At 40.0% G+C, this 24,966-nt stretch overlaps 1 protein-coding gene across 2 annotated transcripts in view; it reads right to left on the bottom strand.

The window, feature by feature from the left end:
* Spag9 (sperm associated antigen 9) overlaps positions 1 to 24,966 on the bottom strand; it is a 129,744-nt gene that overhangs the window by 34,099 nt on the left and 70,679 nt on the right. For both annotated transcript variants that reach the window (XM_051158329.1, XM_051158328.1), the window contains exons 8-14: positions 24,501 to 24,600; positions 17,762 to 17,883; positions 8,693 to 8,750; positions 7,391 to 7,543; positions 5,930 to 5,981; positions 2,053 to 2,183; positions 498 to 554 (exon numbers count right to left, since the gene is read on the bottom strand). In XM_051158329.1, the coding sequence (XP_051014286.1) occupies positions 498 to 554; positions 2,053 to 2,183; positions 5,930 to 5,981; positions 7,391 to 7,543; positions 8,693 to 8,750; positions 17,762 to 17,883; positions 24,501 to 24,600 (673 nt within the window). The remainder of the gene's footprint in view (positions 1 to 497; positions 555 to 2,052; positions 2,184 to 5,929; positions 5,982 to 7,390; positions 7,544 to 8,692; positions 8,751 to 17,761; positions 17,884 to 24,500; positions 24,601 to 24,966) is intronic.

Here is a 24,966-nt window from a genome sequence, read left to right as displayed (position 1 = left end):
TAGAATGGTCTATTACACCAAGAACACACATCACCAAATTAACTCATATCATGAATTTTCTAAGATCAATTTAAGTAACTATTTTCATGGTTACAGTTTTAAAACGCATATGCTTCCAGTAAACAAATTAATCCTAAAAGGGTAAGTTTTAACTTCAGTAAACACACAGTACTCAGGTACTAACATAATAGCTTCACACACACAGACCAACCAAGCAGTACAAATACTACTAATTCTTCTTTTTGATGGGAATTCATGTAACTGTCAATTCCCCACTACTTTATGTAAAGCAGCAGAAGATTCCACCAAATGCATAGCCAACACAACGCAGCTTACGATACCCTACTTTGGGTCCTCAAGCATAGTCTTACCGAGTTGGCATGCTGTATATTAAAGAAAAGAATTTCAGTTTAGCTATTTCCTCCCAACTGGGAAAAGTGAGTATAATGTTATTATCTCAAAGTATTATCTGTGCTTATGGTCCTTAGTATACTTACAACTGCCAGATGCTTGACCTTTTTTTTTCTTGCATGGCTGGATTTTCTCGTGATGCCCTTTAAAAAAAAAAAAAAAAAAAGCATTATTAGATAGGTTCTATTCTTTTTTCCTAAGAGCAAAAGATCTAGGAAACTCATGAGACACACAGAGGAGAGTCAACATTACATTCAGCAAGCAACTGTTTTGACCTTTCATGAAACAGTCTGCTAAATCTAACACTGCTTAGGTAAAGAGCTCAGACTCTTGTCACACTGTGTTAGACAAATAGCCAAAAAGCCTCAATGTTGATATTTTAAATTTTCCACTTTTAAAAAATTGTTGTTAAGAAACAAGGTCTCATTATGTTGCCCAGACCAGCTCTGACTCTTGATCTCAAGCAATCCTCTCGCCTTTGTCTTTCAAATGGCTAGACTACAGTAGCAGACCATTATGACTAACAACATTAAAGCATTTAGCTGGGTGTGTCAGGGTATATGAAACTAATCCCAGCACTCAAGGATTGCAAATTTGAAGCCATTTAGAATAAGACCTTCTCTCAAAAACAAAACCAAACCAAAGCAAACCAACAAGTAATATCAAAGCAGGAAAATATTTAAAAATATACTCTTAACTCTCACAAAACAGCTTGCAACTCTACTGCTCTGATTGGCCACTTATTAAGTAAGTAACTCTAAAGATGACACAGTATAAGGAAGTAAAGGCTGGAGGTTAGGTTTGCAAACTTAAAAACAATATATAAATTTGATGTGATAATCCAAACTCGAGAATGTGAGTATATTAACGAGAAGTCAGTTGACAAACTTTTCTATAGCTGTTTCTGAGTTAAAGGCGGGAACCCTTACTGCAACCACTAGATGGCAGCACTATGTGAGATTTAAGAGCCAATAAAGGACAACTTAAGCGTCCTCGCACAGGTGATAGTTTAAAAAGGAATCCAGCTTAATACAAAAAAGTGATCGCTAAAGGGCAGCAGGTGTGGCGTGTGAACACTAGGAAGCGGGATTTGACGGCTGCACTAGCTATATGCACACACTGGCACTTAATCATTAAAACAAGCTAATGAAGCTGGTGGAGGCACATGCCTGTAAGCCCAGCACAGGAGGCAGAGGAGGGTGAATCTCTGTGAGGCCAGGACAGCCAGGACTACACAGAGAGAACCTGTCTCAAAAAATCAAAAAAGAAAAAGAAAAAGAAATGTTAATAATAAAAACAAAGATCTAATTGACTGAAAGATGCCAAACGAAAGTATATTTTGCAGGAAGAATAAGAAGGAATATTACACCTCCCCCCTTTAGAAAAATGACCGTTATTCCTAAGTAACAATGACATCTTACAGATTAGGGGAGCGTCTTCAAGGGTCTGTACTGTCTCAAGAGACACCTTGGGACAGCTCTGATCCTGCTCTAACACTAATCTAAACGTTAACTAACAAAGCTTCTCCTCGTGGACAACCAAATGGCAAAGCCCTCAGGCAGGACTTCGGTTGGTTGGCAGTGAAGGGACACCTACATCTAATGAAACACCAGGAAGCATCAGAGCACTTCTCATACAGACCGGATCATCTCTGTCCATCGAACCGCTTCTTGAAGCTCCATCAGCCTCTCTTTGTACTGGTTTCTCTCCATGAGAACTCGGGCCATTTCTACTCTGGTAAACCTCTTCCTCTGGGCTGTGGGAATGTCGCTCTATAATGATAAAAGGGTGGCACATGTTTTGATGTTAGACTCACTCTTAAACCAGTCTTAAGGGTTTTTTTTTGGGGGGGGGTGGGGGAGGGGGATGAGACAGGGTTTCTCTTGTAGCCCTAGCTGCCCCAGACCAGGCTGTCCCTAAACTCAGGGCGATCTGCCTGCCTCTGCCTCCTGAGTGCTGGAGTTAAAGGCGTGCACCACCATGCCCAGCACCCTCATAAATTTTACTTGGAAACATTATTCTAAGTTTTTATTTTATTTATGTATTATGTGTACAGTGCCCTGCAGGCATACATGCAGGCCAGAAGAAGGCATTAGATCATATTACACATGGCTGTGAGCCACCATGTGGTTGCTGGGAACTAAACTCAGGACCTCTGGAGGAGCAGACAGTGCTCTTAACCCTTGGGCCATCTCTCCAGTCCCTGTTCTAATATCTTAAATTCGTGGTCTGTGACATTCATTTAGTTCCAAAACAGGTTCATTTCTCAAACTATCAATCCATATAGTCAGGGGCCAACATAAATAGTGAACCTATTATCTAGTTGCTGAAGAACCCAACTATAACAGTAACAGCAAACAAGCAAACAAAAACCACCAGTAGAAACACAAGATTAGGTGAGAAATATTGCAGAATAGAAGGTTCCCAAGAGCATATCCAAGTTAACCTTCTGTGCCGTTTTCTCAACTTTCTTCTGGGGAAGCAGGCAGGCTTAATAATAGAGCTTTGTTTTGTGGAAAAGAGTATGTATATTTAGATCAAGACTGAAATCTTGGAACAGTTAAACAGTGAGCTTAGCACTTAACAGTCTTCCTGCCTCAAAACTTAGCTCACCTCTTCAAACAAAAGACATCCACAAGTAACAAAAGGCCTCAATTCTGCCTGGTGGTGGCGCACACCTTTAGTATCTACATTGGGGAGGCAAAAGCAGGTGTCTGAGGCCAGCCTGATCTACAGAGCTATTTGTAGGACAGCTGAGGCTATACAAGGAAACCTTGTCTTGAAAAACAAAACAAAATAAGGCGTGAATTCTGTAACACAGTAATTCTGCCACTACTAGGCATACACTCTGAAACACAAGAACCCAATCCAAGAACTGCCCAGAGTCTTTATGCCAGAAGGCTGGTACTATAATGTTCTGTTTTCTTTCTTTTCTTTTCTTTTCTTCTTTCTTTCTTTCCTTTCTGTGCTCTACCTGCATGTACACCTGCATACCAGAAAAGGGCACCAGAAAGCAATACAGATGGTTGTGAGCCACCTTGTGGTTGCTGGGAATTGAACTCAGGACCCCTGGAAGAGCAGCCAGTGCTCTTAACCACTAAGCCATCTCTCCAGCCCCCTTCTTTGTTTTCTTTTACTGGCTTCCCTGGAACTCCTTATGTGGAACAGACTGGCTTCAAAGCCACAAAAATCCTGCTGCCTTGGGTGTTGAGATTAAAGGGGTACACCATTACACTTGGCTATTTTTTGTTTTAGATAAGGTCTCACTATATAATCCAGGCTACTACAATTGACTTCTTTGCATATAGCGCGAAATTGCTATTCTCCCACTTCAGTCTTTTTACATGCTGGGTTTATAAGCACGTATCACCATACCTAGTTTATTATAATGCTTTTAACAACAACATTGTTTCTTGTGATAAAAATCTGAAATACCTACCCTAAATATTCATTAACAATAAAACAGAAAATCTGTAGAGCATACACATAATGGATGTTAAGAATGAACTACAGCAGTTATTACAACTCAAATGAATCTCAAACTATACTATTAAGGAAACCGCAAATCTCCAAGATGCAAAAGTATTTCTGTGGCACTAGAGATTGAACCAGGCCCTCAAGCATGCTAGCCAAGTGCTCTACTACTGAGTCAAGCTCTCTGCTCCTAAACAAAACCATACTTTGTAGAAATATACAGAAGTCGGAAATTTAGTTTCCAAATACAAACATTATTTATGTATTTTATTAAAGAATTATGATGCTGGGTGTGATAGTGTCCGCCTTTAATACCAGTACTAAGGAGGCAGAAGCAGGGGGATCTCTGAGTTTGAAGCTAGCTGATCTACATAGTGATCAAGCCAAATAAGAGCTACAAAATGAGAATGTTCCAGAAACAAAAATTAATGCATATTTTAGGGAAGGGATAAAAAATTTAGGCCGGTCCGGTGTAGTGGCACACACCTTTAATCCCAGCACTAGGGAGGCAGAGGCAGGAGATCTCTGTGAGTTCGAGGATAGCCAAGGCTATACACAGAGAAGCCTTGTCTCAAATAATAAATAAATAAATAAATAAATAAATAAATAAATAAATAAATAAATAAATAAAGGACTTGACATGCTATTGTAAGATCTTCATGGAAATGCAGAGTGTGTGTGTGTGTGTGTGTGTGTGTGTGTGTGTGTGTGTGTGTGTGTGTGTTTAAGTGTGTGAGTTGTGTCAAGTTTTCTCCCTGTGCTCTGATAAAACAGTGGTCCATCCAGGCATGGTGGTGCATGCCTTTAATCCCAACACTTGGGAGGCACAGGCAGGTGGATCAAAACAAACAAACAAACAAACAAACAAAAAAAACCCAACCAACCAACCAGAAAACCAGTGGTCCAAAGTACCTTAGGGGAGAGTATTTTTTTTGGTTTATACTTCTAGATCAGAGTCTATCCAGGAAAATGGAGGCAGAAACCTAAGCAGAATTTGAAGCAGAAACCATGGAGGAATGCGACTTACTGGCTTGTTCTCTGGCCCATGCTTGCTTTGCTTTCCTATAGAGCCCAGAATCACCTACTTAGGAATGGTACCACCCGTAATTGACTCTCCTCTATCAACTGGCAAACAAGCAGCCCCTCACAGACATGCTCACAGACCAGGCCAGTGAAGACAATCACTCAAGTGAGGTGACTGTAGTATGGGGCAAGTTGACAGCTCATGATAACTAGGACGATATGTATATTTACATGATGAAATTATTTTTAGTTAAATAAATGATAAAGAATCATAGCATCCTTTAGGGTGGAGGACATATTTAGCAATATTCTGGGCTTTAAAAAATTACATTTACATTTATTATTTAGTGTGCCTTTGCATTTTATGTGTGATGTGTATCTATGTATGTGTGTGGATGCACACATTCCAAAACACACATGTGGAGGCCAGAAGACAACTTGTGGGAGTCAGTTCTCTTTTTCTTCAATGTGGTCCTGGGGGCTGAACTCATGCCATCAGGCTTGGTAACAAGCATCTTAACATGCTGAAACATCTCGCAAGCCCATCTAAAACATTGAATTAATTTGTCAATTAAATTAATGCCTTCTTCTGGATTATACGGACCAGGCACACATGTAGCACACAGACATACAGGCAGGCAATTTATTTAATTTATCGATCAATCAATAGTGTGTGTGCATACTCATGTGTGTCACGGTGTGTGCGATGTGTGTGGTCAGAGACTGTAAGCTGGAGGCCTGTCTGGGCTACCTAACAAAACTGCACCTTATAAAGGTCAGAAGCAATCGCATGCTAACACAGGTCAGAGCACCTAGCCACTCAGGAAAAGTGAGCACACGACCTGGAAGCACAGCACGTGGATGCCATGTGGAAGTATGAGCCAGCCTATTTATGACCCATAAACATGTCTTCTTTTAAAGGCTTTTATTTATTTATAATTTATCGAAGTACTAAATATTAGTAAGATACTCCCAAAATATCAAAAGTTATAAGAAAAATAGCCTCAAATCATAAGCTTACATCATCATCATCTTTCGCTTTCTGCCTTGCATCTTCAGCTTCCGCACGAGCTCTAGTGGGGGGAAAAAAGAAAGAAAAGGTTTTTAGAATTGAGCTCATCTTCAAAAATACTGAAAGAATAGGTAAGCTGTTTTAATTGCCACTAAAGGATTATTTTTAATTTGCCCAAAGGGTAGCAGACTGTTGCCTTCAAGTTGGAAAAATGTTGTCACAACACCTTTTTACTTTATGTACATTGGTGTTTTGACTGCATGCATGTTTGTGTGAAGGTGATGGATCCCTGGAACAAGAGTTACAGGCAGCTGTGAGCTGCCAGGTGGGTGCTGGGAATTAAACCTGGGTCTTCTGGAAGAGCAGTCTGTGCTCTTAACTGCTGAGCCATCTGAGCCATCTCTCCAGCCCCACAACACTTCTTAAAACAAAACAAAATCAAGTTGGGCAGGCATGGTGGTGCACGCTTGAGATCTATGGACTTTGGAGGTGGAGACAGGAGGATTAGGAGTCCAATGTCATTCTCACATACACAATAAGTTTTAAGGCTAACCTGGGCTACATGCAGCCCTGTCTCAAAAAATAATCTACAAAAACAGATTTTAAAAGGTTAGCCATGCAGCACAGGCCTAAAATCTCAGCTTTTTGAGAGACTGAAGTCAGAGGACGTGCTCAAAGCCATCCTATGCTATACGCAGTGAATGAGAGTCCTGCCTGAGTCACATAAGATGATATCAACAAAAGCAAGCTAAGTGGAGGAAAATAATTTATTTTCTTAACTGAAGACTTAAGGTTGTTTTTGTTTTTTTTAAAGATTCATTTATATTTGTGTATTAGTGTTTACCAGGTAGTATGTGTGCACCACGAAATTGTGAGACTAATTTGGATACTGGAGACTGAACTCAGGTCCTCTGGAAAAGCAGCAAGTAGTCCTAAACATTGAGCAGTCTCTCCAGCCCTATGCTTCTTGTTGTTTTAAGTTGTACCTTATCGCGCATGAGCGTGCATGTGTGTGTGCGTGCATGCATGCCTGTGTGCGTGTGCGGGCATCTTCAGAGGTCAGAAAAAGGTGTGGATCCCCTGACGCTGGAGTTACAGACACTTGAGAACTACCTGGTGTGGGTGGTCTCTGGTCCTCTGGAAGAGGAAGCAAATGCTCTTAACTGCTGAGCTATCTCTCTAGCCCATAGTTATAACTTTTGACAACAAGATAGATAAGAAAAAACAAAAAAAAAAACAAACCCAGGACATTTTGGTTAAGAGAGTGGTAAACAGAGAGGTCATCTCATAGCAGAGGCAAATAAGTGAGCCCCTTTACTTTCTTCAAGCAGCTCTTGGTCCTTTCTGGTCTGAGCGAGCTGAAGGGCTCAGTGTCAGGATGACAGCTACAACCTTGTGTGAGAGCACCCTGGCACAGTGCTCACTTCAGAGCGGCAGTGTGCGGGGCGGCGGGGTCAGGGCTGGACTTACCTCCTGAGCTCCTCCTCCAGCTCTCGGTTCTTCTCCTCTAGTTTCAGCTTGGCCTGCTTCACAGCCTCCAACTCTCCCTGCAGCACATCTTTCTCACAGGTCAGTTCATCCACTTTTGCTATTAAATCGTTCTTTACGACATTCAAGGCATTTCTAAAACACACATATTTCAAGTGTCATTACAAATATCTTTTCTATCTTTATAGACTAAAGTAACTGTCAAATCATAAAGCTGAACAATTGACAACTACAGTATAGTCGTCCTGATGTTTTCTATAGACAAAAGCCATAAAACAATAGTTTAATGGTTGCTCTTCATACTTTTCAAGCTAATGGTGGATAAAACAAGACATTCCACCAATAAATAAAGTCAGCATTAAGAAAGATTAAACTTAAAAAACAGCTTTCTAGTCAGGTGGTTATGGCGCACAGCTTTAATCCCAGCACTTGGGATGCAGGTGCAGGTGTATCTCCAAGTTCAAGACTAGGTTAGTCAACAAAGTAAGCTCCAGGACAGCCATAGCCACACAGAGAAACCTTGTCTTGAAAAACAAATAATAAGCAAAACAAACCGCAGCTTCCTAAGGCTACTAGTATTGAAGTTTCTGCAAAGCTATTGCTCAATAATACAGTCAAATTCTCTTGTTGTTGCCTTAGTCACGACTGAGAAAGCAGTTTAAATTAGAAAGAAGCTGAAAGAAAGCAGTGTGAGATACAGTTCATTCTGACATGTTGGGTGTTACCTCGTTTACACTTTGTGGCATTCTATGTGGACAGGCACAATTGCTCCGAAATTGCTCTGGCACAGCAAATTGACAAGTGGATCCTACTTGCTTCTTAACAGGACACATGCTTCTGTCCCATTAAACAGTACCCCAATACACTACTCAAGGGCCTTAAGACTCCACAAACTATTCAAGGATATAAAACTATGAATGAGAGCGCTCCACAGAAGTGGCTGGGTAGAGGTCAAAACATTCATGCAGAAATGTAAAAAACCCAAGTAAAAAGAGTAATAAAATAGCACATTTTAGAGGAAAAAAGAGGAGCATGGCACATTCAGAATACTGATATGCACATGGTGGGAAAGAAATAAAAACTGTAGTTTTATAAAAATACCAGAGCAAAAAGACCTATCAGGGCAACAAAGTGTGTATTATCCACGTCTCTGTGTTTCCACAGGTGCTGAGAAGAGACTGAGATGCGGTAGGAGACAGCACACTGCTGTGTTAAATACCAAGGCATGGACTTGGACAGAAGAAACTCAGAATCTCTTACTGCATGCTGAACTTTTATACTTACTTGGTTTCCAGCAGCTGTGTGTTCTCTAATATGAGATTCTCCACTTCACGGCCCATTCCTATTAAAAAAAAAAAAAAAAGATAAAAACTTTGAAAATAAATTTAGCAAGTATTACAATATAAGCTATGGTCCTAAGTTTTATTATTTTGGCTTTTTTTAAAACTTATTTTGTCTACTTTATTTGATATATTTATTGAATTAGTTAGAAAAATTATAAATAACTAGTCATTACAGACCAAAGCTGACGTTTTTGTTGGCTAAATCTCTTTGCTGCTGTTTGCTGTTTTTGTTTTTTGTTTTTGAGATGGGTCTTGCTATGTTACGTTGCCCAGACTGTCTCAATTGCCTTGGCATAAGTCATCTTCTTTCCTCAACTTGCCGACAGCTGGTGCTGCAGACGCAAGCCGCCATCCCCACCTCTTCTTGGCCAGGTCTTCACATCTATCAGTTACATTTTGTTTTTCATAGATAGTATTTCAGGAGGATCAAGACTTTTCTGCCAGATATTCTTAATAAGTATTATTTATTTAGGAAAAGTGAGCATTGGTAGGGGTCAAAATTATTTCTAAATCATAGCTGCTATTGTAGGCTTTTGCCTAAAAAAATGATATTTGACTAATAGAAGACAAGCAGAAGTAAGGCCAAAGACAGAACCCCAAGGCAGATGAAACCTTACCAAAGAAATTATGGTCTTAAAGCCCATGCATTCCATGTAAAGCAAAAACAAAGAACAAGAAATGTTTTATGTAAGAAACAGCATGAAAACATATTGTTAATCTCTAAAGTTCTATGCATGATATGAAAAACATCTGGACTCACAATGTTATGACTCAATGCATAATGATGTACAAAAGGCAGAAATAAAGATGATTGCCTTCATTCAAAAGGATGTTCTCTGATCCACTTAAAAATGCTTCATCATTTCAGCCTCACAATAAATTGAATTTGTACCCTTCAAAGTGCCACACATGAAACAATAATTTTCATTTGTCACTTTACAGAACTGTGCTTAATATTTTAATAAGTAGTATAAGATGATAGAGTATTTAATGTAAGACTCAATACAGTCAATCTTTCAGAAAAATAAAGCTATTTGCTTCTCATAAAAGACTGAGCCGGGCATAGTGGCGCATGCCTGTACTCTCAGTACTAGGGAGGCAGAGGCAGGTGGATCGCTGTGAGTTGGAGGCCAGCCTGGTCTACAAAGTGAGTCCAGGACAGCCAAAGCTACACAGAGAAACCCTGTCTCAAAAAACAGAGAGAGAGAGAGAGAGAGAGAGAGAGAGAGAGAGAGAGAGAGAGAGAGAGAGAGAGAGAGAGAGAGATCACTGGAGAATAATGGAGGGGGCACCCCAAGCAAAACAAAACAAAAAAAAACCCCAATTCACTCAACCCAAGATTCATGATATAATGTTGGAGACTGACAAAGCAGGAGAAGCAATATTTATAATTCAGGAAAACAAAAAGAAAGTATTTCTAAAAAGTATTATTTAAGGCCAAGGAGTTAGCATATCTTTTTACTTTAAAAAAAGAAAAAAATTAATATTCCTGTTGGGTGATGGTGGCACACACCTTTAATCCCAGCACTCAGGAGGCAGAGGCAGGCCTGGTCTATAGAGTAAGTTCCAGGACAGTTAAAACTACACAGAGAAACCCTGTCTTGAAAAACAAAAAAAAGTGGGGCTGTAGAGATGGCTCAGTAGTTAAGAGCACTGAGTGCTCTTCTAGAGATCCTCAGTTCAATTCCCAGCAACCACATGGTGGCTCACAGCCATCTATAATGTGAGCTGGTCATACTGTATTCATAATAAATAAATCTTTTTTTAAAAAAGGAAAGAAACACCAAAAAAGTTTAAAAAGTTAATATTCCTAATGACTTTTAAATTATTTAAAATAAAACCAAGCTGTGAATGTTAAAAATTTAATGCTGACACATGGATTCCTACTTCGTATCACAAGTTTTCAAATATTCTCACACATCAGAAACAGTGGTGCATTCAATCATCTTGTATTCACCAAACTGGGGTGGGGAACCTGAAAGCTTCCAAATTCCATCTCCAAAATGATGCCAAGATATTTTCTTAAATTCTAGTGCTAACTTTTTTAGTAAAGGTAGAGAGAAAAGAAGCATTGCTCACACTCGCTCAAAAGCTTATATAATAACTGTGACGCACTCTCAAACATGTAGAGCAGGACAAAAGCTAACAATATATACAGAGAAAAAAAGTCAGGCAAGGAAAAAAAATGATGAGAAAGCATCAAATGAGAACAGCAGCCAAGAATACCTAGCTTAAAAAGCAGCAATAAGAAAGTATTTAAAAACATACACACCAGAATATTCCCCTGGGTAAGCAGCCCAAGAGAAAAATGAACAAGAAACTCAATTAGATTGTTTTCAGAAAGCAAGAACTAAACCCATTTATTTTAAAATGAGAAAGATCTGACAAAGAAATTGAACCAATATAGAAAACCCATCAACTATATACAATAAAGTATAAATATTATAAAGGGAGAATTTGGCTACTCCTGAGAACATATCTTATAATTTCAAAAGTTTAAATTAAACTTACATATGTTCAATGTAGAATTCTCTTACAATGTAGTATGTAAACAAGATTATCCAAAATTAATATTTTGAAATGAATCAGTAAAAGCAATTAATTATAAGAAAAATACAACTTGGAGCGTGACCTTTTCTCTTTCAAGATTTAAAGTATAAATAACATAATATATACATAAATGCTGCCTACAAAAAATAAGCAAAAACAAAAAAAGAAAAATACCCTGTTTTGTCATTTTTATTTACAACTGTCAAGCTAGGTCCACAAAAGGGCATATGGCATCTGAATAACCTGCAACTCCTTGACAATGCATACATACATTTTTACAAAGCTACTTAAAAGAGTATTTCAAAAGGTAAATCACAGGGCTGGAGAGATGGCTCAGAGGTTAAGAGCACTGGCTGCTCTTCCAAAGGTCCTGTGTTCAATTCCCAGCAACCACATGGTGGCTCACAACCATCTATAATGAGATCTGGTACCCTCTTCAGGTGTGCATACAGGCAAAACACTGTGTATATATGACAAATAAATTTTTTTTTTAAAAAAGGTAAATCACAGATTTTAAAGTGAAACAAAACTGTTAGGATTATTTCACAATGCTATTCACTTAAATGTTGTGCTATGCTAAATACACAACAGGGAAAAAAGACACAGTTGTACCTGACACTGAACTTATAGTCTATCCCAGGAGAGTGGTACATGAAACACAGGGAAGCGTGCAGAATGGCATATTCAAATTCACTGCTATGGGCAAACACTTCAAAGAAAACTATGCTTTAATTGGGAGACCAGAACAGAATTCTTGTAGGACATACCATGTAATCAAGAGACCATAAAGATGTATATATGCAAATATTTACTAGAGAGAACAAACAGGACCTAAAGACTGGTTGTAAGGGAAAAGTGAGCCGTCTAAGACAGGCAGCTCAACAACAGCAATGATTCTGACTCACCGAGATAGAAGCATTGTTACAAGGAGTCTCAGGGTTAGACAATGGCAACAATTAAATGAACTCTGCATATCAGATGTAGGCAGGTACATGCAACGGGGTGTCTGAACTCTACATGTCAGGCACAGGCCACATCTTAGTGGTCAGAATAAAAATAACAATCTAGATCTCTGGACTGATCTGAGATGGAATTTACACCCTCACACAGACATACATGCAGGCAAAATACCAATGAACATAAAATAAAAGTAAGTTACACACACACACCCTCAAAAAAGTCAGAAACGAGACAACAAGAACAAATACATATTTTCAAACAAAACCCAAAAAGAAACGAACATGGAATATGTGAAAGAAGAGCAGAGAAAGTGTATCACAGTAAGAAAAAAAGCAGGGCTGGAGAGACGGCTCAGAAGTTAATAACACTGCTCTTCCAAAGGTTCTGAGTTCAATTTCCAGCAGCCACATGGTGGCTCACAACCACCTATAATGATATCTCGTGTCCTTTTCAGGCAGGGAGGCACACATGCCAGCAGGATACTGTATAAACAATAAATATATATATATATATATATATATATATATTTTTTTTTTTTTTTTTGGTTTTTTGAGACAAGGTTTCTCTGTGTAGCCTTGGCTGTCCTAGACTCACTTTGTGGACCAGACTGGCCTCGAACTCACAGTGATCCGCCTGCCTCTGCCTCCCGAGTGCTGGGATTAAAGGCATGCGCCACCACGCCCGGCTTTTTTTTTTGTTTGTTTGTTTTTTGAGACAGGGTTTCTCTGTGTAGCCCTGGCTGTCCCGGACTCCCTTTGTAGACCAGGCTGGCCTTGAACTCACAGTGATCCACTTGCCTCTGCCTCCCAAGTGTTGGGATTAAAGGTGTGCACCACCACTGCCCAGCTAAATAAATAAATCTTTAAAGAATAAAAAACAAGGGGCTGGTGAGATGGCTCAGAGGTTAAGAGCACCCTCTGTTCTCCCAAAGGTCCTGAGTTCAATTCTCAGTAAACCACATGGTGGCTCACAACCATCTATAATGCGATCTGGTGCCTTCTTCTGGTGTGCAGGTGTACCAGGTATACCTGGTGTGCAAGCAAAACACTGTATAATAAATAAATCTTTTTAAAAAAAGAATAAAAAACAATGGTCAGAGGTAGAGATGGATGTAAGCAAGTCTGATAGTATCGAATCCCAACTAGGATGGCTTTAAAGTCCAGAGTTGTTTAGAAGTCATGTGCAATAACCCCTGGGTACAGCAAAGGAGGAAACTAAAAACAAGGTAGGTGTGAAGGAAGAACAGCTGAGGAGTAAAGACGGGAGAAGTCCTTCCTGTTGAGTCTGTTTTCTACCCTGCTCTGCCCCAGTATCTAGAATGGTTTGTAGCTCATAGCAGATACATCTCAACAGTAATAGAAACACAGGACAAGGGAAGGGAGGACGGTGAGTAACAGGCAGTTTCTGGATTCAAAGAAAGTAGAGTGTTTACTTTTAAAAAGGAAGGGACCTAAACACAGGCATGGTGGTGCACGGTAACTGTCCATTTTCTATGCCTGCCTTTGCTCTGAATTATGACACAGAGACATATTTATAATAGCTTTAGGCTTTATACTAGGCTGTTGTTTCCAACTAGCCAAAGCATTTATATGAATCTATGTTCTGCCATGTGGTTCTTTACCTCTCTTCAGTTTCATATATCCAACTTTTTTCATGTCTCCTTGGCAAATGCCCTCCAGCCCCTTTTGGAACCCTCATGATTCTGTCGCTCAGCCTGGTCATCATCGGGACATAGATGAGAAAGCAGGTGCCAGGGCAAGACATAAATGTCAGATAACAGGCTACATGGCAGGAAGTAGGCGGGCCAGTATTGTCAGGTTAGAATAGCTGTGAACCTGCCCAGTCACAGTAAGTAAACAATGAGGTCTCCTTGCCATTATCCAGAGCAAGGACAGGCATAGAAAAATAAGCAGTTACAGTGCATACCTACCATTCCAGCAGTAAGAAAAAGTTTGCCAATTGTTCCAAGATAGCCAGACTGGGGAGGGTGGGAGGGTGTGTGTGGGTGCTCTTAGTAAAAGATAGTGAGGTTGAAAATCCACAAGAAGAGAGAAAAAGATCATCTTAGGAGATGGATAACCAAGTGTATGGTTTCCAAGGAATAGACAGTCGAAGAGAAAGTAACTGAGAAAAGGTTATCCAAAATCACAAAGTTAAGGAATGAGACGTCAATGAAAAGGAAAATGAAGCCAGGTGGTGGTGACAAACACCTTTAATGCCAGCAGAGGCAGGCACATCTCTGAGTTCAAGGACAGCTTGGTTTACAGAGTGAGTTCCAGGATAGCCAGGGCTACACAGAGAAACCCTGTCTCAAACAAAACAAAACAAAAAAAAAAAAAAAAAAAAAAAAAAAGGAAAATGATTGGGATTATCTCTTTCAATTATTAAAACAAGAAAAAAGTAATCTCTGTGTTGGACATATGTATAGTGATTAAAGGAAACAATTCTAGAACAACAACAGCTTGACAACAAAACCTAGCAAAGCGAATATGAGATCAAGAAACAGACTACACAGCTCCTTGTCAACCTAGGTCTGATTAGGAAGCACTTTGGCTGGTACAAGTACACCTTGCTATGTGAGCTTTATTATTACCATCTCTGAACTGTACACACACCATTTACCCTATTTTTAAAAGTGATTTTAAAAACTCACAATCATCTATAATGTGATCTGATGCCCTCTTCTGGTATGCAGGTCTATATGTAGATAGAGCACTCATATACATAAAAATTAATTAATTGATTAATTAATTAAAGACAGGAAAGTGGGATCTCATGTATTCTGAAGACAAATAGAACTTTGATTGTCCTATCACAGGTGTGTGCTAGCTACTACAGCTGGTTTAGAGGTATAGGGATTAGCCCAGGGCTTCCTGTATGCTAGGCAAGCACTCTACTGACCAAGCCCCATCCCTGGCCCTAATTTATCATCTCTGACTGAAGTATTTCATAGGTGTAAGCCACTCACCTTAATATATTAAAATATAATCTGGAATGCTCTAGAGAGTATATATGCCAATATCTGCGAAGCAGGAAAGAGTATCTTAGGATAGTCCTTATCCCTTCAGCATGGAAAGAAAGCCAAGGAAGTTTGCTTTTAATCTATAACTAATTTACTCAGCCAGGCAGTGGTGCACACGCCTTTAACCTCAGCACTAGGGAGGCAGAGGCAGGTGGGTCTGTGTGAGTTTGAGCCTTTTCTGAGTTTGGAAAAATACTTGTTTTAACTAAAGACCATTAGTTCTATCTATTGTGGTTTAATTCTCAAGAGCAAAAGAAAGTTATACAGTGACTACCTTCAAATTTTGTGATACTACAGGTTTTATAAGGCAATGTACACAGTCATCCTCCTCAGTACTGCATTCCAAAGGCAGCAGAACGGACACAGTGGTAGTGATTCTGGTGGCTGTTAAGTACTCCTAAGTATCTGTCAGAAACTGAAACTGTTGCATTCAACAAGCAAGCATGCATCTCCCTCTGGTTTTGTTTTTGTTTTTGTGATGTGGTTTTTGTTTTGTTTTTTCTTTTCTTTCTTTCTTTTTTTTTTAAAAGATTTTATTTATTTATTATTTATACAGCACTCTGCCCCTATGTGTGCATGAATGCCAGAAGAGGGCACCAGATCTCATTATAGATGGTCATGAGCCACCATGTGGGTGCTGGGAAATGAACTCAGGACCTTTGGAAGAACAGCCAGTGCTCTTAACCTCTAAGCCATCTCTCCAGCCCTTGTTTTGTTTTTTCAAGATAAGGTTTCTCTGTGTATGGTCTTGGCTGTCCTGGAACTCTCTTTGTAAATCAGGCTGGCCTAACTGCTGGGATTACAGGTGGGTGCCGCCGCCGCCACCACCACCTGGCTTGTTTTTAACTTTTTGAAGTAGGGTCTTCCTATGTTGCCCAGGCTGGCCTTTCACAGTTCACCCTGCTTCCACATCTTGAGGGCTGGAATTAGAAGTATGTGCTACTATGCCTGGCTGAACTTATAATGTAAAATAAAAACAAAACAAAAAACCTTCACAATGTCAAGCACATAACTGGTTATCAATAAATTTAACATAGGGTAATGTAGTTGACTCCATACCATATTTACTAGACCTGACAAACACAGCGTTTTGAGAACAGTGTCATCATCTAGTATAATGAGAGTCAAAGAACCCTCTCTTGTTGAAAATTCTATGGCTATCAATTTCTACAGTTTTATACTACAAGGAAGGTATGCTAAAACTAATTCATATGAACCAGAATCATAAAATTCATGCTGAATGGAACTTTAGATTTCCCAGAGGACAGAGTAAACTTTTGCTTTAAAGGAGCCAATGGTAATTGACATTTTTGTCTACCTTATCTTCTACATAACTTTATATTGTTGAGTCAAGCCATCAGAGACAGTAAGCCAACAAAACACAGAGGAGACGGTTTCTTCCTTCCTCCTTTTCTTTTCTTGGGGGGGTGGGGTGGAGACACAGTTTCTCCATGTAACAGCTCTGGCTGTCCTGGAACTCACTCTATAGACCAGGCTAGCCTCACAGAGATCTACCTGCCCCTATCTCCCAAGGGCTGGGATTAACGCTGTGTGTGTAGCACTATACCCAGCTGAGGAGGGCTGTTTCTTCAAACTTAATTGATACACAGAAGAGGTTAACTGGCTTTAGTTCACAAACCCATCTACCAGACCCTTAAACAGAGGCCAACTCCTTCATTTAAACACAATAAAAAGACAAGACAGACAAAAGAGCTAATCAATTGACAAAGGTCACCCAGAAAATGTATAGTGGAAGAGTTGAATATAGTACTCCATCACCACTCCCAGCTATTTGCTCAATGACACTAACGTGTGTGTGTGTGTGTGTGTGTGTGTGTGTGTGTGTGTGTGTTGGAGAGGGAACAACACAGCAGTAGTGGCTAGCTATAATCCAAGTTCAACACAAACTTCAAAATGACTACATTTCCCACAGAGGTAAATTATAATGCTCTGGGAATGTTATAAAAATTTCTAGTGTTATAATAATTGCCTATTTAATTAAGGTCAACAGGGGATAACCATTGAGATGTAACAAGAATAAATTAATAATAAAAAATTAAAAAAAAAATTAAGGTCAACAGAACTCACGAGATTTATATAAGCCAGGAACTATTTATCCAACAATCATACATGTGTATGCATATACATACACACACGCAGAGACACACACACAAACACACACCCTGCACTGTGCTCCTTATGTGTAATATCTATTCTTAGGATATAGCAATTCAATAAACTGTGCTATATGAATTAAAATATAAATTTAAATATGAGTTCAGTTTTGTCATTTCCAGTCATGAAGGTACTTTTAATTAAAATTTTTATGATATCAAATAATATGCTCTAAGTAATTGCTAAAGTACAATAACCTTGCACCATCAGGCAGCTGGGAACGTTTTAAGTGAATTTTCAATCAAGTCATTAATGAGATCTATTTTTAAACAGTATGGTACTTCTCCAGAGGAGCTGTCATACCTAGTAAATCTGCTCCTTCATCCACATCTCCAATGAGGCCTGAGCCAGCTGAAGACAATTCTTCAAACAGAGATTCTGTATTGCGATCAAAAGCTTTGTTCTCTATGCCTTTGGTGGGAGTGCTATGCAACAAAAACAATAAAGCCAAATCAACATATTACAAAGACTTTCTGACTTTTAACATAATGATTAAACAGCATAGAAATTTCTTACTTATGATTTCCATTTACTACAAAATACTTACATAAAACGATTTCTCAGTGGTGAGTACAGAGAATTATACTTCTACAGTGAAGTCTCAGCAAACACAAAATAATGGCAGCTACTTGGGTTGGTATCACACACATTATCTATTTTATTCACACAAAGCAGATATTACTATTAGCCCAATTTTATAAATAAAGAAACTGAAGAGCTTAAGGAACTTGACAATATCATTCAGCAATTAGGCGGATGAGGAGGAATTTAAACTAAGGCAATCTTGTTTCAGAATCCATGGTTTTTTGTTGTTTTGTTTTTTCGAGACAGGGTTTCTCTGAGTAGCCATGGATGTCCTACAACTCACTCTGTACACCAGGCTGGCCCTGAGCTCACAGAGATCCACCTGCCTCTGTCTTTCGAGTGCTGGGATTAAACTTGTGCACCACCACCACCCGCTGTTGTTTTACTTTATTTTTAAGATAGAGTTTCACATCACTCAGGTTGCCCCAAGCATGCTATGTAGCTTAGGATGATGTTGGATTTCTGATCCTCTGATGACAGGCTTCTGTAACTAACCAGACAAAGTGAAGACACTCTAAAGAGATGCTCTAAGTCTCTCAATCTAGCAGATATTGAAACAATAGACCCCAAAAGAAGTGTGAATTTCCCCAGGAATCTCATGCTGGGAGAAGGAAGACACGTCAGCTAGAGGGGCAGCTCCTCTCTCTGAAGGACATTTCATACAGTGCTGACAACTCCTCAGACCACCTTACAGGGTGAGACTGAGACCCGGATAATGGAGGGAGGGGTGGGGGGCTATAGTGGGCCAGACCAAATTTGTCCCTCTGTTTCAACTGTGATCTCACTTTAAGACCACAAAGAAGGTTTTGGGGATTCCCTGGATCTCTTGGTTCCTCTCCCAATATGGCCACACTGAATAAATCCCCTTTTCTGCTTTCTACTTTTAGCTTAGATTATATTGAAGATGGGTGGCCAGACCTAACTTGGGTCACAGATTGGTAACACTTGCACTACCATTACGATTCCTGTTTGATACAGTGCTGGGGATTAATCCTCGGGCATCACGCATGCTGGATAAGCACTCTGCCAACTGAGCTACAGCTTCAATAGAATCAATTATCTTCACTATGATGCGCTAAACTGTCTCGTATAGTTAGCATGGCTTTATGGCTTTCTTCTTCTTCTTCTTCTTCTTCTTCTTCTTCTTCTTCTTCTTCTTCTTCTTCTTCTTCTTCTTCTTCTTCTTCTTCTTCTAAAAAATGACACAAGAAGCTAGAGATGGGGCACATGCCTTTATTCTCAGGAGGCACAGGCAGATCACTGTGAGTTCTAGGTCAGCTTGGTCTACATTCTGAGTGGCCTGGCCAGCCAGGGATACATACTGAGATACTGTCTTTAAAAAGAAAAAGAAAGTCATAAGAATACTATGAGCAGCCGGGTGTGGTGGTGCACGCCTTTAATCCCAGCACTCGGGAGGCAGAAGCAGGCGGATCACTGTGAGTTCAAGGCCAGCCTGGTCTACAAAGCGAGTCCAGGACAGCCACGGCTACATAGAGAAACCCTGTCTCAAAAAACCAAAAAAAAACCCAAAAAAACAAAAAAACAAAAAAAAACTATGAGCTTCCTCCCACCAAACTCATGAACCCTTATTGCAAAGGCAATTTTGAATGTAAAAGACAGTCACAGTAGTTTGTTTATTTGAGACAGTCTTACTATGTGGCACTGGTTGTCCTGGAGTTCATGATACAGACTGGGCTAGGAATCCTCCTGGTTCTCCTTCCCAAGTACTAGCATTGCAGGCATGCACGATGATGACCCACAGTAAGCGTGTTTGGGTTTTTGTTTTTGTGATAGAATGTTGAATTGACTTAAGTGACTATTAATAAGGAACCAAAGAAGTCAGTTAGAAATATATACATGGGCTGGAGAGATGGCTCCGAGGTTAAGAGCACTGACTGTTCTTCCAGAGGTGCTGAGTTTAATTCCCAGCAACCACATGGTGGCTCACAACCATCTATAATGTGACCTGATGCCTTCTTCTGGCCTGCAGGTGTACATGCAGGTAGAGCACTGTATACACAACAATAAATAAACAAACCTTTAAAAAAATACACACACACACACACACACACACACACACACACACACACACAGTGAATTTGAGGCCAGCCTCGTCTACAAAGCAAGTCCAGGACAGCCAAGGCTAACACAGAGAGACCCTGTCTTGAAAAAACAAAAAACAAACAAAAAATTAGAACTTTATAAAACATAGAAATTCATTATACAAAAGCCTTTTTAAAAAAGTTTCAAAGCCGGGTGTGGTGGCACATGCCTTTAATCCCAGAATTTGAGAGGCAGAGGCAGGTGGATCCCTGTAAATTTGAGGCCAGTCTGGTTTCTAAAGTGAGTCCAGGACAGCCAGGGCTACACACAGAGAAACCCTGTCTAAAAACAAGCACACAAACAAACAAACAAAAAAGTTTCAAAACACCATTCCCTTTACATTAATGTAAAACAAAAAACAAAACAAAACAACAACAACAACAACAACTGACTGCTAAAAAAACACCTAAAAATGACTTCAAACACAAGTAAATGTGAAAAGACTTGTGCAAGATATAAAAGGGATGGGCTAACAGTGGAAAATAATTTAAGGAACCAGAGAAAGCTGAAACCAAACCCATTTTCTTAAGAAAGACATGCTGCCAAAACTCCTGGAACATGCTTTGAAAATAGGAGCAACTACAGAAATGGGCATGCAACATGCTACTGGGCCTGACAAACAAAAGAAAAGGCTTCAGAACAAACATAGCAGACCTATGTTCAATCTCAAGACTACTAGCTCCCAGAGCAATGGAAACCAAGGCTCATCCATGCCCCAACTCAGCGCTGGGGATCAAATTCAAAAGCTCACATATACCTGGCAAACAGTCTGCCACTAAGCTAACTGTTACTAAATGTTGTACAGGTAGGAAACCAGGAAATCTGCCACAGAGAAGCTAGGCAGTGGTGGCGCACGCCTTTAATCCCAGCACTTGGGAAGCAGACCTCTGTGAGTTCAAGGCCAGTCTGGTCTACAAGGTGAGCTCTAGCACAGTCAAAGCTACACAGAGAAACCCTGTCTCAAAACAAAACAAAAGAAAGAAACAAACAAAAGCCACAGAACAGTAGACATTTAAAAACTACTCTACCACAAAAGAGAACCCAAACCAAAGAGGTGGGAGTGGGAAGAACACTGTAACAAAATAGAACTACTAAACAATATCGTCAGTGGCAACAAGAACAGAAAACAAGAACAAAAAAGAGTAAAGGCCACAGCATGTTAAGATAAATATATCTATGAATGGTATTAAAAAGTAACTATCCAGGTGTGGGGACATGACAGCAAGCCCTAACCTGGTAGTACTATGTTTTTGCCTACCCAGAATTGAATGTCTATTCCAGTCACTAGAGTGCTCAGACCTAAGTAATAATTTACAGATACCATCTGATGGCTAAAGAACTTAACACGGAAACAGGCATCCCTGAAGGGCTGATGACCTTTTGCTTGGGAAAGCCTAGGGAGATAAAAACAGGATAATGGGCCCGGTGGTGCTGGTGGAGGAGGAGGAGGAGGAGGAGGAGGTGGTGGTGGAGGAGGTGGTGCTGGAGGAGGAGGTGGTGGTGGTGCTGGAGGAGGAGGTGGTGGTGGTACACACCTTTAATCTCAGCACTTGGAAGGCAGAGGCAGGCAAATCTCTATGAGTTCTAGGCCAGGCTGGTCTACAAAGTGAGTTCAGAACAGCTTCACAGAGAAACCCTCTCTCTCCCTCTCTCTAGGGGGGAAAAAAAGGATAATGGGTTGTGAGGTATTAGATGCCTTTGCTTAAAGCCTGTTTATTGCTATGGTAAAGAGACGAAATGCTCTTTTCAGTACTATATAGCAAAAAACTAAGAAACAAATGAGGGAAGTAAAACAGTTTTCCTGCCCAGCTGTGGATCCCATGAGCACCTGTACTGCACTCCTTTCTGAAGCCTCCTTCAGTCCTCTCTTTAGCCCCTCCCGCACAGTGTGCTGTATTGGCCCTAAGGCTGCCATCTACATTTTAATTGAGTCTGAGTCTCAGATTTTTCCAAAGGGATTCAAACTCCACAAGATGGGAGAGATGGCTCAGTGGTTAGGAGAACTCATTGCTCTTGAAGCAGACTGGGGTTCTATTCCTTGCACCCAACAGTGGCTCAAAACCATCTGTAGTTCCTGTTCCAGGGGATGAGATGCCTCTTCTGACTTCTGTGGGAACTAGGCACACAAACGGTAAACATACATACACATTTAGGCAAAACAGTCATATGCATAAAAAAATTTTTTAAATGGGGCTGGAGAGATGTCTCAGCAGTTAAAAGCACTGTCTGCTCTTTCAGAGATCTGAGTTCAATTCCCAGCAAACACATGGCTCACAATCATCTGTAATATAATTTGATGCTCTCTTCTGTGTACGTGCAGATAGACCATTCATACATAAAATAAAAAATAAATAAATCTTTTAAAATGTAAAACAACAACAACAAAACAACTATCTAAGAAAAGGAAGAAAACCAATTTTTGTTTTTGTTTTTTCTGAGACAGGGTCTCTCTGTTAGCCTTGGCTGTCCTGGACTCACTTTGTAGACCAGGCTGTCCTCGAATTTACAGCAGTCTGCCTGACTCTGCCTCAGATCAAAGACTCACTTCATATAAGAAAATACAAAAGAAAGTTCCTACAACCAAGTACAGGTTCAAAAAATATTTAAAAGAAAGAGAAAGCAGCCAGGTGGTGGTGACACATGCCTTTCATCCCAGCAGAGGCAGGCAGATCTCTGAGTTCAAGGCCAGCCTGGTCTACAGAGTAAGCTCAAGAACAGCCAGGGCTACACAGAGAAAGGTCTGAAAAAAAAAAAAACAACAACAACCGCTGTAAATTCGAGGACAGTTCTAAAGAGCAGCTAGGTTTGGCATCTGGTCACACTGAGGATCTCACACTTAGGAAATGCACTGTCTGTTAATCCTAATAATAAGTCCATGGAATGTATAAAAAGAAAACAAATTTAACCATCCATGAATTCACCAATTCCAGGAAGCATTTTTTCCAAAGAAAAAAATTTTATGGCTAAGTTGTAATGCTTAGATTAACATACTTATATCGGTAATAAATTCTAATTTAACTAAAACTAAAATATGAAATTTAGAGAATGAAAAGATGGAGGGTAGCCAGGCAGTGGTGGCTCACGTCTTTAATCTCAGCCCTTGGGAGGCAGAGGCAGGTGGATCGCTGTGAGTTCGAGGCCAGCCTGGTCTACAAAGTGAGTCCAGGACAGCCAAGGCTACTCAGAGAAACCCTGTCTCAAAAAACAAACAAACAAACAAAAAAAACCAAAACCAAAACCAACAACAACAAAAAAAAAAACACCACCCTAAAAAAACAAAAAAGGAAAAAAAAGAAAAAGGAAAGATGGATGACACTAGGTGTAATCCCTAGCCCTGCTGCAATAGAAAAGAACAGAGAAGCAGGAATTGAACTCACGGAAGTCTTACCTGTCTAGGGCTATGCTTATCCTAGGGCCCATGCATTTAACCATTACTGCACGACACTTGATACTCACTAGGGATTAATAAATGGTAAGTGCTCATGACCATACTCATTAAAGGTAAATGTGCTGAGGAAACTCAAAGCTCAGTTCTAATCAATATATTTTAGAAAACCCCGAGTAAAACAAATGCTGCTGCTGTCATTAAACAGTCTTCCCATGTAAAATGAGCTTACGCTCCCTAACCATGAGAGCGCTGCAGCTGTAAACAGTACGTTCTCTTCTTCCTCATCTGTGAAGAAAATAAAAACCAGTTTGTTCAAATTTTCCTTTCTTCCATTCATTCCTCTTAGTTGTTTCCTCGGCCTGCAGGAAGTGGTTCTTGGCTCTTTCCTCCTTCTGCTATCTGTTATCGTGTGACTGTGTCTCCTCCAGAGCCAGGTGACACCAGTGCTATTAAGAGGTGGGCTTTAAGGAGAGGACATGTCATTAAGGGTGGGCTCCTCCCTTTTGAGACTTCTCATACAGCATTAAGCCTGTCTGTTTTTCTGCCTTCTACTCTGGAAGGGCGCTGCACCCTCTCCTCCAAAGGACCCAGCAAGAAACCAGTATCTTGGAAACAAAGAGCAGCCCACATGTCCAGCTGAACAGCCAGGGCCTTGATCGTGGTCTTCCTAGCTTGAGAATTATGAGAAAACAAATATCTCTTTATCAATGATGCAGCATCAGCTACTGTTGTAGTAACACAGACAAAAACCTCATCCTCACTTATGTCCCACTCACTAATGCAGCAGACGAATTCTCCCCAAAATTTAAAATACGAGCAATGCGCAGCTTCTTAGGCAGAGACTGAACTACAGTACCCCTTTCTATAGCACCACATGAACTGATCTTATTTAGTCAGAAACAAGGGCAGAATGTTAGTGGGAATGAGAAAAAGAAAGATACTCATGAAACATGACATTTTCAGTACCTTGAACCTTTATATCCACTGAGGTCTTTGTCCATGTCCAGTTCAGGAGTGGACTCAATGATTGCTTGGACTTCTGATTTCTCTTCATTTTCAGCAGAGTCTAAGGGTAGAGATATGATGAAATAAATGCATTTATGAAAACTCTTGCCTTTATTGTTTTAAATACAACTACTGAATGAACATTTTTGAAAACTCTCAAGGCTGTGTTCTAGGAAACATGAACTTAGACACTGTCACATAGTGAGTTAACCGTCAATCTCAAGAACCAGTAAGTAACCAAAACTAGTGTGTTCATTTGTATTTCTGGGACACATAGTACAACATATCACATGGACTGATTTCACTCAGATTTAAGGGGGATGCCAACCACCCAGGAGAGTGGTCCATACCTGTCGTCTCAGCACATAGGAAGTAGAGGCAGAAGTTCAGGAGTTGAAGGTCATACCTGGCCACATAATGAGCCTAA

This window comes from Acomys russatus, chromosome 16 (genome assembly GCF_903995435.1).
Source record: "Acomys russatus chromosome 16, mAcoRus1.1, whole genome shotgun sequence".
Classification (NCBI taxonomy): Eukaryota; Metazoa; Chordata; class Mammalia; order Rodentia; family Muridae; genus Acomys; species Acomys russatus.
The sequence above is the reverse complement of the archived record's forward strand: the minus strand, read 5'-3'. Positions and strand labels throughout refer to the sequence as shown.